At 35.2% G+C, this 15,607-nt stretch overlaps 2 protein-coding genes across 2 annotated transcripts; both read right to left on the reverse strand.

The window, feature by feature from the left end:
* Positions 1–367: 367 nt before the first annotated feature.
* Positions 368–867, reverse strand: LOC148175600 (uncharacterized). Its single transcript, XM_088034713.1, has 2 exons — positions 773–867; positions 368–724 (listed from the first exon to the last, which is right to left on the reverse strand). The coding sequence occupies exons 1-2, from the start codon at positions 785–787 to the stop codon at positions 425–427; spliced, it is 315 nt and encodes a 104-aa protein (XP_087890839.1). The 5' UTR covers positions 788–867; the 3' UTR covers positions 368–424.
* Positions 868–14,043: 13,176 nt separating this feature from the next.
* LOC148175601 (uncharacterized) lies at positions 14,044–14,536 on the reverse strand. The gene is made up of 2 exons (XM_088034656.1): positions 14,442–14,536; positions 14,044–14,393 (listed from the first exon to the last, which is right to left on the reverse strand). The coding sequence occupies exons 1-2, from the start codon at positions 14,454–14,456 to the stop codon at positions 14,094–14,096; spliced, it is 315 nt and encodes a 104-aa protein (XP_087890782.1). The 5' UTR covers positions 14,457–14,536; the 3' UTR covers positions 14,044–14,093.
* Positions 14,537–15,607: the final 1,071 nt, after the last annotated feature.

The raw sequence follows: 15,607 nt of genomic DNA on the forward strand, positions 1-15,607 counted from the left end.
TTTGGATTCAGCGTGAGATTCTGCGTAAAATGAGTCAAAATTTATTGAGTTTACCTACGAAATAAAGAAAGCATTGACCAAAAACTGTTTGGAAGTGGTCATTTTGGGGTGATTTTCAATCACTATTTTTAATGTAAAAACGACGTTTAATTTCGACTTTTGGAAAATCTAAAAACGATTTCTTATGTAAAAAATCGCGAGAAAAACGATGCCGCAAACCGCATTCCAAAATTACGAATTTTACTGCACGTGACCATCAAATGCACTCGTCTAAAGTTGGTAGCAGCCCCTAGGGATGTTTATTGGTAACAGTTAACGTCTAGCGCAAGTTTGCCAAAAACCATAAATGGAGAGAAAAGAAAACAAACCTTCCATCCTTCCTCAAACAAGCAGCGATGCATCCAGAATTCCAGATCTCGCGTTTTCAAAAAACCAATAAAAATTCTCTATAAACTTCCATTCCTTGATGTTTCTTTGACTTCACAAAATAGCTGACAAGACACCAGATGACCTTCAGAGCCTTTGTAGTATTTTCTTTCTTGACAACTGCATCTCGATGATACTTTGTTTCCGTTGGTTGAGTTCCTTTGAGCCTTCTCTGGAGAAACACTCGTTTTTTGCTCGTAGACTCATCAGGTTTGAAAACGTTGCAAACTTCGTGCTCCCGCAATGAAATCAGCAACACTCTGAACATTTCCCAGTCACTGAACGACATCTTCAACCACTGGAAACAGAACATTTGACTTTGACTTAAAACATGTTTAAATTTAACCTTTTTCATCCACATTGCAGTAAAGCAGCACCTTTTTCATGATGTTATGCTCCTTGATCAATTCACTGTTCTCTGGGAGCACTGAATGGGTGGTTTCTTCAATTCTGTGCAATAACTTGCAGAGTCCTTTAGCGTTGAGCGACGACAACCGCCTTTTCGACATCTTAGGCTATGGGTATCATCCATCGATTCAGTCTCTTAATAATAAACTCTGGTAATGAAGTTGGAACCTGAAATACCACGAAACATTTCAAGGCTGGAATTCAAACAGTTTTCAGCTTACCTGCGTTTAAAAATTTCAAAAAGACCCATCAATTTGTTGCAAATCAACTCCAACTCTAAATAGCTTCAAATGAACTTCTTAACTTGTGTAATTTCTTTGCTACCATGCCCAGAAGAACGAGAAAGTAAACAGTAAAGAATTCTGGTAGTCTCTTGTGCAAGCAGGATCGTTGTTAATCATTTGTTGTACTCTGAAAATAAGTTTAGTAAATCATGAACATAACCTCAATGTGTGCTGTCAAAATATTCAAGTTAAGACATACGTTAAGATAGAGACACAATACCATTTTTAAATAATTAATAGAATCGTAACCAAGTCGTGAATGTTAAATCAGACTTCAGATTCTTACTCCTGAGGACAAAATTAATAAAAAGAGTATTTTCTTGCTTTAATTTTCATCGAAAAACTGCAAACCAAATAAAAGTTTCAAAAATTAATAAAAAATTAACGGAGCGTCGGATCGAAAAATCTTTGACGGATTCTTGTTCCTGAGGTCCAAATTGATGGAAAAAGTCGGTTTCAAAGAGATTTTATTTTTTGTCAAAATCGCCAAAATCCATGGATTAACCCCTTTGAACTTTTTTTGGCGAAAAACACGAAAGTTTTCAGATCGACACGAAACTTTGCACATGGCATAATTTGACATTTCTACATCCATTTCTGGTCTCCGTTCCTCGCTATCTGTGAGATTTTTTGAGAAAATGCAAATTAAAAATTTTAAAATTCAATTTCCCGCGTCAAGCAATCTGTCAACGAAGCATAGAAGCTAGGACATGCGTCAACAGTCTTTAGTCCATAAATAATATTAAATAAAATATTAACAAAGTCGTAAATCTTAAATCAAAGTTCAGATTCGTTTTTCTGAGGTTAAAATTAACAAGTTAAGTAGTTTATTGTATTTATTTACACCGAAAAGTGAGAGTAGTTTTTCCATAAAAGCCACCTAGCGGAATAACGCCGAAGTTGATAGTTCACGCCTCCTCTCACCAGAGGGCTAAACTTTTGTTTTTAAAACTTACAATTTTTGAATCAAAACCATTTGCAGGAATAAGGAAGAATGATAAAAAACAATACCCTCAAATTAAACTAAAGGAGTATTAATAAAATAAAAAAACACAAACTCGACACTCTCCCTCCTTCTTGCAAAAAGTGTGAAAAAGTTTCATTAGGAACATGTTTGTTGGCTTACCTAAAAAAGACGAGGGAAACAATCTGAAATGGACGAAGCTATCCATTCTTAATTAATGGTAATTGATTATTGCTCTAATTCCAACTGATCCAAGAGCCAAGAGCCAAGGTTAGACCTTCGCAAGTGGCGCTTCCTCAAAAATATCTCATTTAACGACTTCTTCAATTCTTGTAGATCATTGTTGTTTTTATATGCTGATGTAACCGCAGCCAGCTTGTCGGACATTTCAGTGCTCATTTCATTTTCCGACTAAAACAAACCAAATAGTTTTAGGTGTTAATCTTCCTCTGATACTACAAAAGCCATGACATCATAAAGACACTAAATTTAAATCCCAAATTTGCAATCTGCGTAAAATTCTGCGTTCACTGATGTATAATAACTCGAGTTTACTCTAAAAAATAAGCGAGATATCGATATGAGAAGTTTGGCCATAGTTTTAGTCATGAAATTTTGCGAAAATTTGCAAATTTCGACTTTTGGAAAATCTAAAAACGATTTCTTATGTAAAAAATCGCGAGAAAAACGATGCCGCAAACCGCATTCCAATATCTGAAATAGTTTTCGAGATATCGAGCATGAATTGTTTGGAACCTTCAAAAATTTGGCCATCTGGCGACAACCCAAAAATTCAAACGGCCATAACTCAGTTATTTGTTGTCGGATCTGAATTTAAATTCCAGATTTGGATTCAGCGTGAGATTCTGCGTAAAATGAGTCAAAATTTATTGAGTTTACCTACGAAATAAAGAAAGCATTGACCAAAAACTGTTTGGAAGTGGTCATTTTGGGGTGATTTTCAATCAATGTTTTCAAAATGAAAATGACGTTTAATAGCATTGAATTATATATCAGTCGAAAGAGGAGCTCAAAATCTATCCACTGGCCCAATTTGAGATCGATCAAACAAACGGTTTACGAGTTATGGTCAAAAATAAAAAAATTGAAAAATTTTCATCGTTTGGAGTCGCAATTTTTTTTCGCGAAAAATCGACTATCGAATTTTGGGCTTTTAAGCACTTTTTCTAACGTAAAATGAGCCGAGAAAAACGATGGCGCAAACCGCATCTCAATATCTCTAATAGTTTCCGAGATATTTAACTTTAAAATTCATGAACATAACCTGTTTGTGTGCTGTCAAAATAATCAAGTTCGGACATACGTTAAGATACCTGTCCTATGTTTAGACACTATAATTTTAAATAATTAATAGAATCGTAATCAAGTCGTGAATGTTAAATCAGACTTCAGATTCTTACTCCTGAGGACCAAATTAATAAAAAGAGTATTTTCTTGCTTTAATTTTCATCGAAAAAATGCAAATCAAATAAAAGTTTCAAAAATTAATAAAAAATTAACGGAGCGTCGGATCGAAAAATCTTTGACGGATTCTTGTTCCTGAGGTCCAAATTGATGGAAAAAGTCGGTTTCAAAGAGATTTTATTTTTTGTCAAAATCGCCAAAATCCATGGGTTAACCCCTTTGAACTTTTTTTGGCGAAAAACACGAAAGTTTTCAGATCGACACGAAACTTTGCACATGGCATAATTCGACATTTCTACATCCATTTCTGGTCTCCGTTCCTCGCTATCTGTGAGATTTTTTGAGAAAATGCAAATTAAAAATTTCAAAATTCAATTTCCCGCGTCAAGCGATATGTCAACGAAGCATAGAAGCTTGGAGATGCGTCAACAGATCTGTCCTATCTTTAGTCCATAAATAATATTAAATAAAATATTAACAAAGTCGTAAATCTTAAATCAAAGTTTTGATTCGTTTTTCTGAGGTTAAAATTAACAAGTTAAGTAGTTTATTGTATTTATTTACACTGAAAAATGAATGCATAATGTGTGTATAATTGGTTGCCTACCTACATTACAAATTTTAAGTAAACTTATAATTACGTTTTGAATCCGACTTTAGAGTACAGAATCTTGTTCCTGAAGTCTAAATTAATGAAAAAAAATGTTTCAAGAGGGTTTCGATTAAATTTCAAATATCAGTCGCGAAGAAACCTGTTTAGTTTTCAACCAATCACACACAGCCCAAATAAGAACCGGCAAATTTAAAGAAATTTATTAATAACACGAACATTAACATGAATAAATTAATGAGTACAAAGTTTCTACTTAAAAACTACAACAGGACATAGAAAGACGTTGAAAACCGCCTCGACTACACTCCTTACATTAAATCTCGCTTCTTTCGGTCTTTTGACCGTCGTTAAATTGTTGTTACTACAAGCGAGACAGCCGATTTCGTCTAACCCGACTTGTACCTTGAACCCCCCACCTCGTTATTGAAAAGTGTCCCCCCTTAAAATCCCCGCTTGCACTTTCGTGGTGATTTCGAACGTGTACAAGTTGTACCTCTTGTCGATTTGATCGCGCTGTAAAACGAGCTGCACTCTTCGCGGACTGCTTGCGTGATCGAAGATGGTGCGAAAACTGTTCGAAACCGAGCGGATTTTAATATCGTTTTTCAGTTTTCTGGGTTGATTTCAGGAGGATTAGAACCGAGAAGACGACTTGGATGAAAGCCGTGAATTTCTTGTACCGTGTTTGGGCGGTGAGGACCACGAAGAGGCAGAGAGACTGAAGATGAGGCCGGTGAAAACGAAGAAGGGCTAAGCTTCCGCGGAGTCAACGTCACGTGCATCGGAAGTCGTGGAACTCTCGCTTCACCTGCAACATTTGGAACGTGACAACTTGTCACTAGCATCAGCACCACCAGCAGCTGCGTTTCTGACTTCGCCAAAAAGAAAAAGGCTAGGAACCATACCAACTTCAAGTACAAGATCTTAAGGGCTAGATGTGGGTGGAGAATCGACCTCTGGACGGACCAAAGGGATGTGATCCAAAGCCTTCAGATCAGGATGGGATTAACAATGGGTAAATGTCCGTGGGAATAATCCACCGTGGCCGATGGGTAAAATGATGTATAATAACGCAAGTTTACACCAAAAAACAAGCGAGATATCGATATGAGAAGTTTGGCATAGTTTTTTTAATCATGAATTTTCGCGAAAATTTGTTTCATAAAAATATTATAATCTTCTATAACTAGACATTTAACAATCGTAGATAATATATATTAAAGAGCCACTTTGGGGTGATAAAAAATGACATAATAATTAAGTAGAAGCGAAAATTGCAAACGATTTGAGCACTTGTTTAGAAATGATAAGACAACAACGCTCGAATTCTGTTTTCGTGTTTGACGATCATCGCCTTCAACTTTCTTATTTCGTCGGCGAATTCTGGCAACGTTTTCTCCTAAATCAACAAAATTAGTTTAAGAAAAACCACAAACCTAAACTTGTGTTTGGTTTTGAGTCTTCCCCGATTTCGAAGAGCTTCGACACAGAAATGATCGCTTTCGATTCCATCCTTGAGCGAAATCAACAGACTCTTCAGTCGACAGCGCGCGCGCGCGCCGCACTGTCACCCAAAGTATCTGGATAGTCCGGTCAGTCCGGAGTTGTTTAGCCTATAAAACCTCGAGATTTCGCATCCTCTCTTCGGCATCATTCCTATGCCTGAGTTGAGTGTTGATGTAATATCACGCCTTCCACCATCTTCCTTCCTGCAAGAAGTGTAAAAAAGTTTCATCAAGAACATGTTTGTTTATCTCACCTGAAAAACTCTTCTTACTCTGTGCAGTCAATTGCTGTTTCTTCGCGGCAAAGCTTTTAATTGCGCCTGCTTCTTGACCAACAGGAAAGACAACAAAGTTGTGTTAAGCTGCAACTAAGAGATTAAGGTGAGACCATGAATGGAGAGAAAAGAAAACAAACAAACCTTCCATCCTTCCTGAACAAACAGATCTCGCGTTTTCAAGAAACCAATAAATGATGTTTCCTTGACTTCACAAAATAGCTCACAAGACACCAGATGACCTTCAGAGCCTTTGTAGTACATATTTTCTTTCTTGACAACTGCATCTCGATGATGCTCTGTTTCCGTTGGTTGAGTTCCTTTGGCTCTTCTCTAGAGGAGAATACTGGTTTTCTGCTCGTAGACTCAACATTGCAAACTTCGTGCTCCCGCAATGCAATAAGGCAACACTTGAAACATCTCCCAGTCACTGAACGACATCTTCAACCACTGGAAAAAGAACATTTGACTTTGAATTTAACCTTTTTCATCCATATTGCAGTAAAGCAGCACCTTTTTCGTGATGGATCAATTCACTGTACTCTGGGAGCACTGAATGGGTGGTTTCTTCAATTCTGTGCAATAACTTGCAGAGTCCTTCAGCGTTGAGCGACGACAACCGCCTTTTCGACATCTTAGGCTATGGGTATCATCCATCGATTCAGTCTCTTTAATAATAAACTCTGGTAATGAAGTTGGAACCTGGAAATACCACGAAACATTTCAAGGCTGGAATTCAAACAGTTTTCAGCTTACCTGCGTTTAAAAATTTCAATAAAGACCCATCAATTTGTTGCAAATCAACTCCAACTCTAAATAGCTTCAAATGAACTTCTTAACTTGTGTAATTTCTTTGCTACCATGCCCAGAAGAACGAGAAAGTAAACAGTAAAGAATTCTGGTAGTTTCTTGTTAAATCATGAACATAACCTCAATGTGTGCTGTCAAAATAGTCAAGTTAAGACATACGTTAAGATAGAGACACAATAATTTTTAATAATTAATAGAATCGTAACCAAGTCGTGAATGTTAAATCAGACTTTAGATTCTTACTCCTGAAGACAAAATTAATAAAAAGAGTATTTTCTTGCTTTAATTTTCATCGAAAAACTGCAAACCAAATAAAAGTTTGAAAAATTAATAAAACATTAACGGAGCGTCTGATCGAAAAATCTTTGACGGATTCTTGTTCCTGAGGTCCAAATTGATGGAAAAAGTCGGTTTCAAAGAGATTTTATTTTTTGTCGAAATCGCCAAAAATCCATGATGTTTAGTCTTTGAACTTTTTTTGGCGAAAAACGCGAAAGTTCGCAGATCGACACGAAACTATGCACATGGCATAATTTGACATTTCCACATCCATTTTTGGTCTCCGTTCCTCGCTATCTGCAAGATTTTTTGAGAAAATGCAAATTAAAAATTTTAAAATTCAATTTCCCGCGTCAAGCAATCTGTCAACGAAGCATAGAAGCTAGGACATGCGTCAACAGTCTTTAGTCCATAAATAATATTAAATAAAATATTAACAAAGTCGTAAATCTTAAATCAAAGTTCAGATTCGTTTTTCTGAGGTTAAAATTACCAAGTTAAGTAGTTTATTGTATTTATTTACACCGAAAAGTGAGAGAAGTTTTTCCATAAAAGCCACCTAGCGGAATAACGCCGAAGTTGATAGTTCACGCCTCCTCTCACCAGAGGGCTAAACTTTTGTTTTTAAAACTTACAATTTTTGAATCAAAACCATTTGCAGGAATAAGGAAGAATGATAAAAAACAATACCCTCAAATTAAACTAAAGGAGTATTAATAAAATAAAAAAACACAAACTCGACACTCTCCCTCCTTCTTGCAAAAAGTGTGAAAAAGTTTCATTAGGAACATGTTTGTTGGCTTACCTAAAAAAGACGAGGGAAACAATCTGAAATGGACGAAACTATCCATTCTTAATTAATGGTAATTGATTATTGCTCTAATTCCAACTGATCCAAGAGCCAAGAGCCAAGGTTAGTCCTTCGCAAGTGGCGCTTCCTCAAAAATATCTCATTTAACGACTTCTTCAATTCTTGTAGATCATTGTTGTTTTTATATGCTGATGTAACCGCAGCCAGCTTGTCGGACATTTCAGTGCTCATTTCTTTTTCCGACTAAAACAAACCAAATAGTTTTAGGTGTTAATCTTCCTCTGATACTACAAAAGCCATGACATCATAAAGACACTAAATTTAAATCCCAAATTTGCAATCTGCGTAAAATTCTGCGTTCACTGATGTATAATAACTCAAGTTTACTCTAAAAAATAAGCGAGATATCGATATGAGAAGTTTGGCCATAGTTTTAGTCATGAATTTTTGCGAAAATTTGCAAATTTCGACTTTTGGAAAATCTAAAAACGATTTCTTATGTAAAAAATCGCAAGAAAAACGATGCCGCAAACCGCATTCCAATATCTGAAATAGTTTTCGAGATATCGAGCATGAATTGTTTGGAACCTTCAAAAATTTGGCCATCTGGCGACAACCCAAAAATTCAAACGGCCATAACTCAGTTATTTGTTGTCGGATCTGAATTTAAATTCTAGATTTGGATTCAGCGTGAGATTCTGCGTAAAATGAGTCAAAATTTATTGAGTTTACCTACGAAATAAAGAAAGCATTGACCAAAAACTGTTTGGAAGTGGTCATTTTGGGGTGATTTTCAATCAATGTTTTCAAAATGAAAATGACGTTTAATAGCATTGAATTAAATATCAGTCGAAAGAGGAGCTCAAAATCTATCCACTGGCCCAATTTGAGATCGATCAAACAAACGGTTTAGGAGTTATGGCCAAAAATAAAAAAAAATAAAAATTTTCATCGTTTGAGTCGCAATTTTTTTTCGCGAAAAATCGACTATCGAATTTTGGGCTTTTAAGCACTTTTTCTAACGTAAAATGAGCCGAGAAAAACGATGGCGCAAACCGCATCTCAATATCTCTAATAGTTTCCGAGATATTTAACTTTGAAAATTGGGAAAAATGAGAAAAAATGAAAATCAACTATCCGAAACTTTGATCGGCCATAACTCAGTTATTTGTTGTCGGATCTGAATTTAAATCCGAGATTTGGAATCTGCGTAAAATTCTGCGTTCACTGATGTATAATAACTCGAGTTTACTCTAAAAAATAAGCGAGATATCGATATGAGAAGTTTGGCCATAGTTTTAGTCATGAATTTTTGCGAAAATTTGCAAATTTCGACTTTTGGAAAATCTAAAAACGATTTCTTATGTAAAAAATCGCGAGAAAAACGATGCCGCAAACCGCATTCCAATATCTGAAATAGTTTTCGAGATATCGAGCATGAATTGTTTGGAACCTTCAAAAATTTGGCCATCTGGCGACAACCCAAAAATTCAAACGGCCATAACTCAGTTATTTGTTGTCGGATCTGAATTTAAATTCCAGATTTGGATTCAGCGTGAGATTCTGCGTAAAATGAGTCAAAATTTATTGAGTTTACCTAAGAAATAAAGAAAGCATTGATCAAAAACTGTTTGGAAGTGGACATTTTGGGGTGATTTTCAATCAATGTTTTCAAAATGAAAATGACGTTTAATAGCATTGAATTATATATCAGTCGAAAGAGGAGCTCAAAATCTATCTACTGGCCCAATTTGAGATCGATCAAACAAACGGTTTAGGAGTTATGCCCAAAAATAAAAAAAAATAAAAATTTTCATCGTTTGAGTCGCAATTTTTTTTCGCGAAAAATTGACTACCGAATTTTGGGCTTTTAAGCACTTTTTCTAACGTAAAATGAGCCGAGAAAAACGATGGCGCAAACCGCATCTCAATATCTCTAATAGTTTCCGAGATATTTAACTTTGAAAATTGGGAAAAATGAGAAAAAATGAAAATCAACTATCCGAAACTTTGATCGGCCATAACTCAGTTATTTGTTGTCGGATCTGAATTTAAATCCCAGATTTGGAATCTGCGTAAAATTCTGCGTTCACTGATGTATAATAACTCGAGTTTACTCTAAAAAATAAGCGAGATATCGATATGAGAAGTTTGGCCATAGTTTTAGTCATGAATTTTTGCGAAAATTTGCAAATTTCGACTTTTGGAAAATCTAAAAACGATTTCTTATGTAAAAAATCGCAAGAAAAACGATGCCGCAAACCGCATTCCAATATCTGAAATAGTTTTCGAGATATCGAGCATGAATTGTTTGGAACCTTCAAAAATTTGGCCATCTGGCGACAACCCAAAAATTCAAACGGCCATAACTCAGTTATTTGTTGTCGGATCTGAATTTAAATTCTAGATTTGGATTCAGCGTGAGATTCTGCGTAAAATGAGTCAAAATTTATTGAGTTTACCTACGAAATAAAGAAAGCATTGACCAAAAACTGTTTGGAAGTGGTCATTTTGGGGTGATTTTCAATCAATGTTTTCAAAATGAAAATGACGTTTAATAGCATTGAATTATATATCAGTCGAAAGAGGAGCTCGAAATCTATCTACTGGCTCAATTTGAGATCGATCAAACAAACGGTTTAGGAGTTATGGCCAAAAATAAAAAAAAATAAAAATTTTCATCGTTTGAGTCGCAATTTTTTTTCGCGAAAAATCGACCATCGAATTTTGGGCTTTTAAGCACTTTTTCTAACGTAAAATGAGCCGAGAAAAACGATGGCGCAAACCGCATCTCAATATCTCTAATAGTTTCCGAGATATTTAACTTTGAAAATTGGGAAAAATGAGAAAAAATGAAAATCAACTATCCGAAACTTTGATCGGCCATAACTCAGTTATTTGTTGTCGGATCTGAATTTAAATCCCAGATTTGGAATCTGCGTAAAATTCTGCGTTCACTGATGTATAATAACTCGAGTTTACTCTAAAAAATAAGCGAGATATCGATATGAGAAGTTTGGCCATAGTTTTAGTCATGAATTTTTGCGAAAATTTGCAAATTTCGACTTTTGGAAAATCTAAAAACGATTTCTTATGTAAAAAATCGCAAGAAAAACGATGCCGCAAACCGCATTCCAATATCTGAAATAGTTTTCGAGATATCGAGCATGAATTGTTTGGAACCTTCAAAAATTTGGCCATCTGGCGACAACCCAAAAATTCAAACGGCCATAACTCAGTTATTTGTTGTCGGATCTGAATTTAAATTCTAGATTTGGATTCAGCGTGAGATTCTGCGTAAAATGAGTCAAAATTTATTGAGTTTACCTACGAAATAAAGAAAGCATTGACCAAAAACTGTTTGGAAGTGGTCATTTTGGGGTGATTTTCAATCAATGTTTTCAAAATGAAAATGACGTTTAATAGCATTGAATTATATATCAGTCGAAAGAGGAGCTCGAAATCTATCTACTGGCTCAATTTGAGATCGATCAAACAAACGGTTTAGGAGTTATGCCCAAAAATAAAAAAAAATAAAAATTTTCATCGTTTGAGTCGCAATTTTTTTTCGCGAAAAATCGACCATCGAATTTTGGGCTTTTAAGCACTTTTTCTAACGTAAAATGAGCCGAGAAAAACGATGGCGCAAACCGCATCTCAATATCTCTAATAGTTTCCGAGATATTTAACTTTGAAAATTGGGAAAAATGAGAAAAAATGAAAATCAACTATCCGAAACTTTGATCGGCCATAACTCAGTTATTTGTTGTCGGATCTGAATTTAAATCCCAGATTTGGAATCTGCGTAAAATTCTGCGTTTACTGATGTATAATAACTCGAGTTTACTCTAAAAAATAAGCGAGATATCGATATGAGAAATTTGGCCATAGTTTTAGTCATGAATTTTTGCGAAAATTTGCAAATTTCGACTTTTGGAAAATCTAAAAACGATTTCTTATGTAAAAAATCGCGAGAAAAACGATGCCGCAAACCGCATTCCAATATCTGAAATAGTTTTCGAGATATCGAGCATGAATTGTTTGGAACCTTCAAAAATTTGGCCATCTGGCGACAACCCAAAAATTCAAACGGCCATAACTCAGTTATTTGTTGTCGGATCTGAATTTAAATTCCAGATTTGGATTCAGCGTGAGATTCTGCGTAAAATGAGTCAAAATTTATTGAGTTTACCTAAGAAATAAAGAAAGCATTGACCAAAAACTGTTTGGAAGTGGACATTTTGGGGTGATTTTCAATCAATGTTTTCAAAATGAAAATGACGTTTAATAGCATTGAATTATATATCAGTCGAAAGAGGAGCTCAAAATCTATCTACTGGCCCAATTTGAGATCGATCAAACAAACGGTTTAGGAGTTATGCCCAAAAATAAAAAAAAATAAAAATTTTCATCGTTTGAGTCGCAATTTTTTTTCGCGAAAAATTGACTACCGAATTTTGGGCTTTTAAGCACTTTTTCTAACGTAAAATGAGCCGAGAAAAACGATGGCGCAAACCGCATCTCAATATCTCTAATAGTTTCCGAGATATTTAACTTTGAAAATTGGGAAAAATGAGAAAAAATGAAAATCAACTATCCGAAACTTTGATCGGCCATAACTCAGTTATTTGTTGTCGGATCTGAATTTAAATCCCAGATTTGGAATCTGCGTAAAATTCTGCGTTCACTGATGTATAATAACTCGAGTTTACTCTAAAAAATAAGCGAGATATCGATATGAGAAGTTTGGCCATAGTTTTAGTCATGAATTTTTGCGAAAATTTGCAAATTTCGACTTTTGGAAAATCTAAAAACGATTTCTTATGTAAAAAATCGCGAGAAAAACGATGCCGCAAACCGCATTCCAATATCTGAAATAGTTTTCGAGATATCGAGCATGAATTGTTTGGAACCTTCAAAAATTTGGCCATCTGGCGACAACCCAAAAATTCAAACGGCCATAACTCAGTTATTTGTTGTCGGATCTGAATTTAAATTCCAGATTTGGATTCAGCGTGAGATTCTGCGTAAAATGAGTCAAAATTTATTGAGTTTACCTACGAAATAAAGAAAGCATTGACCAAAAACTGTTTGGAAGTGGTCATTTTGGGGTGATTTTCAATCAATGTTTTCAAAATGAAAATGACGTTTAATAGCATTGAATTATATATCAGTCGAAAGAGGAGCTCAAAATCTATCCACTGGCCCAATTTGAGATCGATCAAACAAACGGTTTACGAGTTATGGTCAAAAATAAAAAAATTGAAAAATTTTCATCGTTTGGAGTCGCAATTTTTTTTCGCGAAAAATCGACTATCGAATTTTGGGCTTTTAAGCACTTTTTCTAACGTAAAATGAGCCGAGAAAAACGATGGCGCAAACCGCATCTCAATATCTCTAATAGTTTCCGAGATATTTAACTTTGAAAATTGGGAAAAATGAGAAAAAATGAAAATCAACTATCCGAAACTTTGATCGGCCATAACTCAGTTATTTGTTGTCGGATCTGAATTTAAATCCCAGATTTGGAATCTGCGTAAAATTCTGCGTTCACTGATGTATAATAACTCGAGTTTACTCTAAAAAATAAGCGAGATATCGATATGAGAAGTTTGGCCATAGTTTTAGTCATGAATTTTTGCGAAAATTTGCAAATTTCGACTTTTGGAAAATCTAAAAACGATTTCTTATGTAAAAAATCGCGAGAAAAACGATGCCGCAAACCGCATTCCAATATCTGAAATAGTTTTCGAGATATCGAGCATGAATTGTTTGGAACCTTCAAAAATTTGGCCATCTGGCGACAACCCAAAAATTCAAACGGCCATAACTCAGTTATTTGTTGTCGGATCTGAATTTAAATTCCAGATTTGGATTCAGCGTGAGATTCTGCGTAAAATGAGTCAAAATTTATTGAGTTTACCTACGAAATAAAGAAAGCATTGACCAAAAACTGTTTGGAAGTGGTCATTTTGGGGTGATTTTCAATCACTATTTTTAATGTAAAAACGACGTTTAATTTCGACTTTTGGAAAATCTAATAACGATTTCTTATGTAAAAAATCGCGAGAAAAACGATGCCGCAAACCGCATTCCAAAATTACGAATTTTACTGCACGTGACCATCAAATGCACTCGTCTAAAGTTGGTAGCAGCCCCTAGGGATGTTTATTGGTAACAGTTAACGTCTAGCGCAAGTTTGCCAAAAACCATAAATGGAGAGAAAAGAAAACAAACCTTCCATCCTTCCTCAAACAAGCAGCGATGCATCCAGAATTCCAGATCTCGCGTTTTCAAAAAACCAATAAAAATTCTCTATAAACTTCCATTCCTTGATGTTTCTTTGACTTCACAAAATAGCTGACAAGACACCAGATGACCTTCAGAGCCTTTGTAGTATTTTCTTTCTTGACAACTGCATCTCGATGATACTTTGTTTCCGTTGGTTGAGTTCCTTTGAGCCTTCTCTGGAGAAACACTCGTTTTTTGCTCGTAGACTCATCAGGTTTGAAAACGTTGCAAACTTCGTGCTCCCGCAATGAAATCAGCAACACTCTGAACATTTCCCAGTCACTGAACGACATCTTCAACCACTGGAAACAGAACATTTGACTTTGACTTAAAACATGTTTAAATTTAACCTTTTTCATCCACATTGCAGTAAAGCAGCACCTTTTTCATGATGTTATGCTCCTTGATCAATTCACTGTTCTCTGGGAGCACTGAATGGGTGGTTTCTTCAATTCTGTGCAATAACTTGCAGAGTCCTTTAGCGTTGAGCGACGACAACCGCCTTTTCGACATCTTAGGCTATGGGTATCATCCATCGATTCAGTCTCTTAATAATAAACTCTGGTAATGAAGTTGGAACCTGAAATACCACGAAACATTTCAAGGCTGGAATTCAAACAGTTTTCAGCTTACCTGCGTTTAAAAATTTCAAAAAGACCCATCAATTTGTTGCAAATCAACTCCAACTCTAAATAGCTTCAAATGAACTTCTTAACTTGTGTAATTTCTTTGCTACCATGCCCAGAAGAACGAGAAAGTAAACAGTAAAGAATTCTGGTAGTCTCTTGTGCAAGCAGGATCGTTGTTAATCATTTGTTGTACTCTGAAAATAAGTTTAGTAAATCATGAACATAACCTCAATGTGTGCTGTCAAAATATTCAAGTTAAGACATACGTTAAGATAGAGACACAATACCATTTTTAAATAATTAATAGAATCGTAACCAAGTCGTGAATGTTAAATCAGACTTCAGATTCTTACTCCTGAGGACAAAATTAATAAAAAGAGTATTTTCTTGCTTTAATTTTCATCGAAAAACTGCAAACCAAATAAAAGTTTCAAAAATTAATAAAAAATTAACGGAGCGTCGGATCGAAAAATCTTTGACGGATTCTTGTTCCTGAGGTCCAAATTGATGGAAAAAGTCGGTTTCAAAGAGATTTTATTTTTTGTCAAAATCGCCAAAATCCATGGATTAACCCCTTTGAACTTTTTTTGGCGAAAAACACGAAAGTTTTCAGATCGACACGAAACTTTGCACATGGCATAATTTGACATTTCTACATCCATTTCTGGTCTCCGTTCCTCGCTATCTGTGAGATTTTTTGAGAAAATGCAAATTAAAAATTTTAAAATTCAATTTCCCGCGTCAAGCAATCTGTCAACGAAGCATAGAAGCTAGGACATGCGTCAACAGTCTTTAGTCCATAAATAATATTAAATAAAATATTAACAAAGTCGTAAATCTTAAATCAAAGTTTTGATTCGTTTTTCTGAGGTTAAAATTAACAAGTT

Source organism: Gnatocerus cornutus, chromosome 4 (assembly GCF_029298725.1).
Source record: "Gnatocerus cornutus isolate USDA-ARS CGAHR chromosome 4, icGnaCorn1.1, whole genome shotgun sequence".
Taxonomy (NCBI): Eukaryota; Metazoa; Arthropoda; class Insecta; order Coleoptera; family Tenebrionidae; genus Gnatocerus; species Gnatocerus cornutus.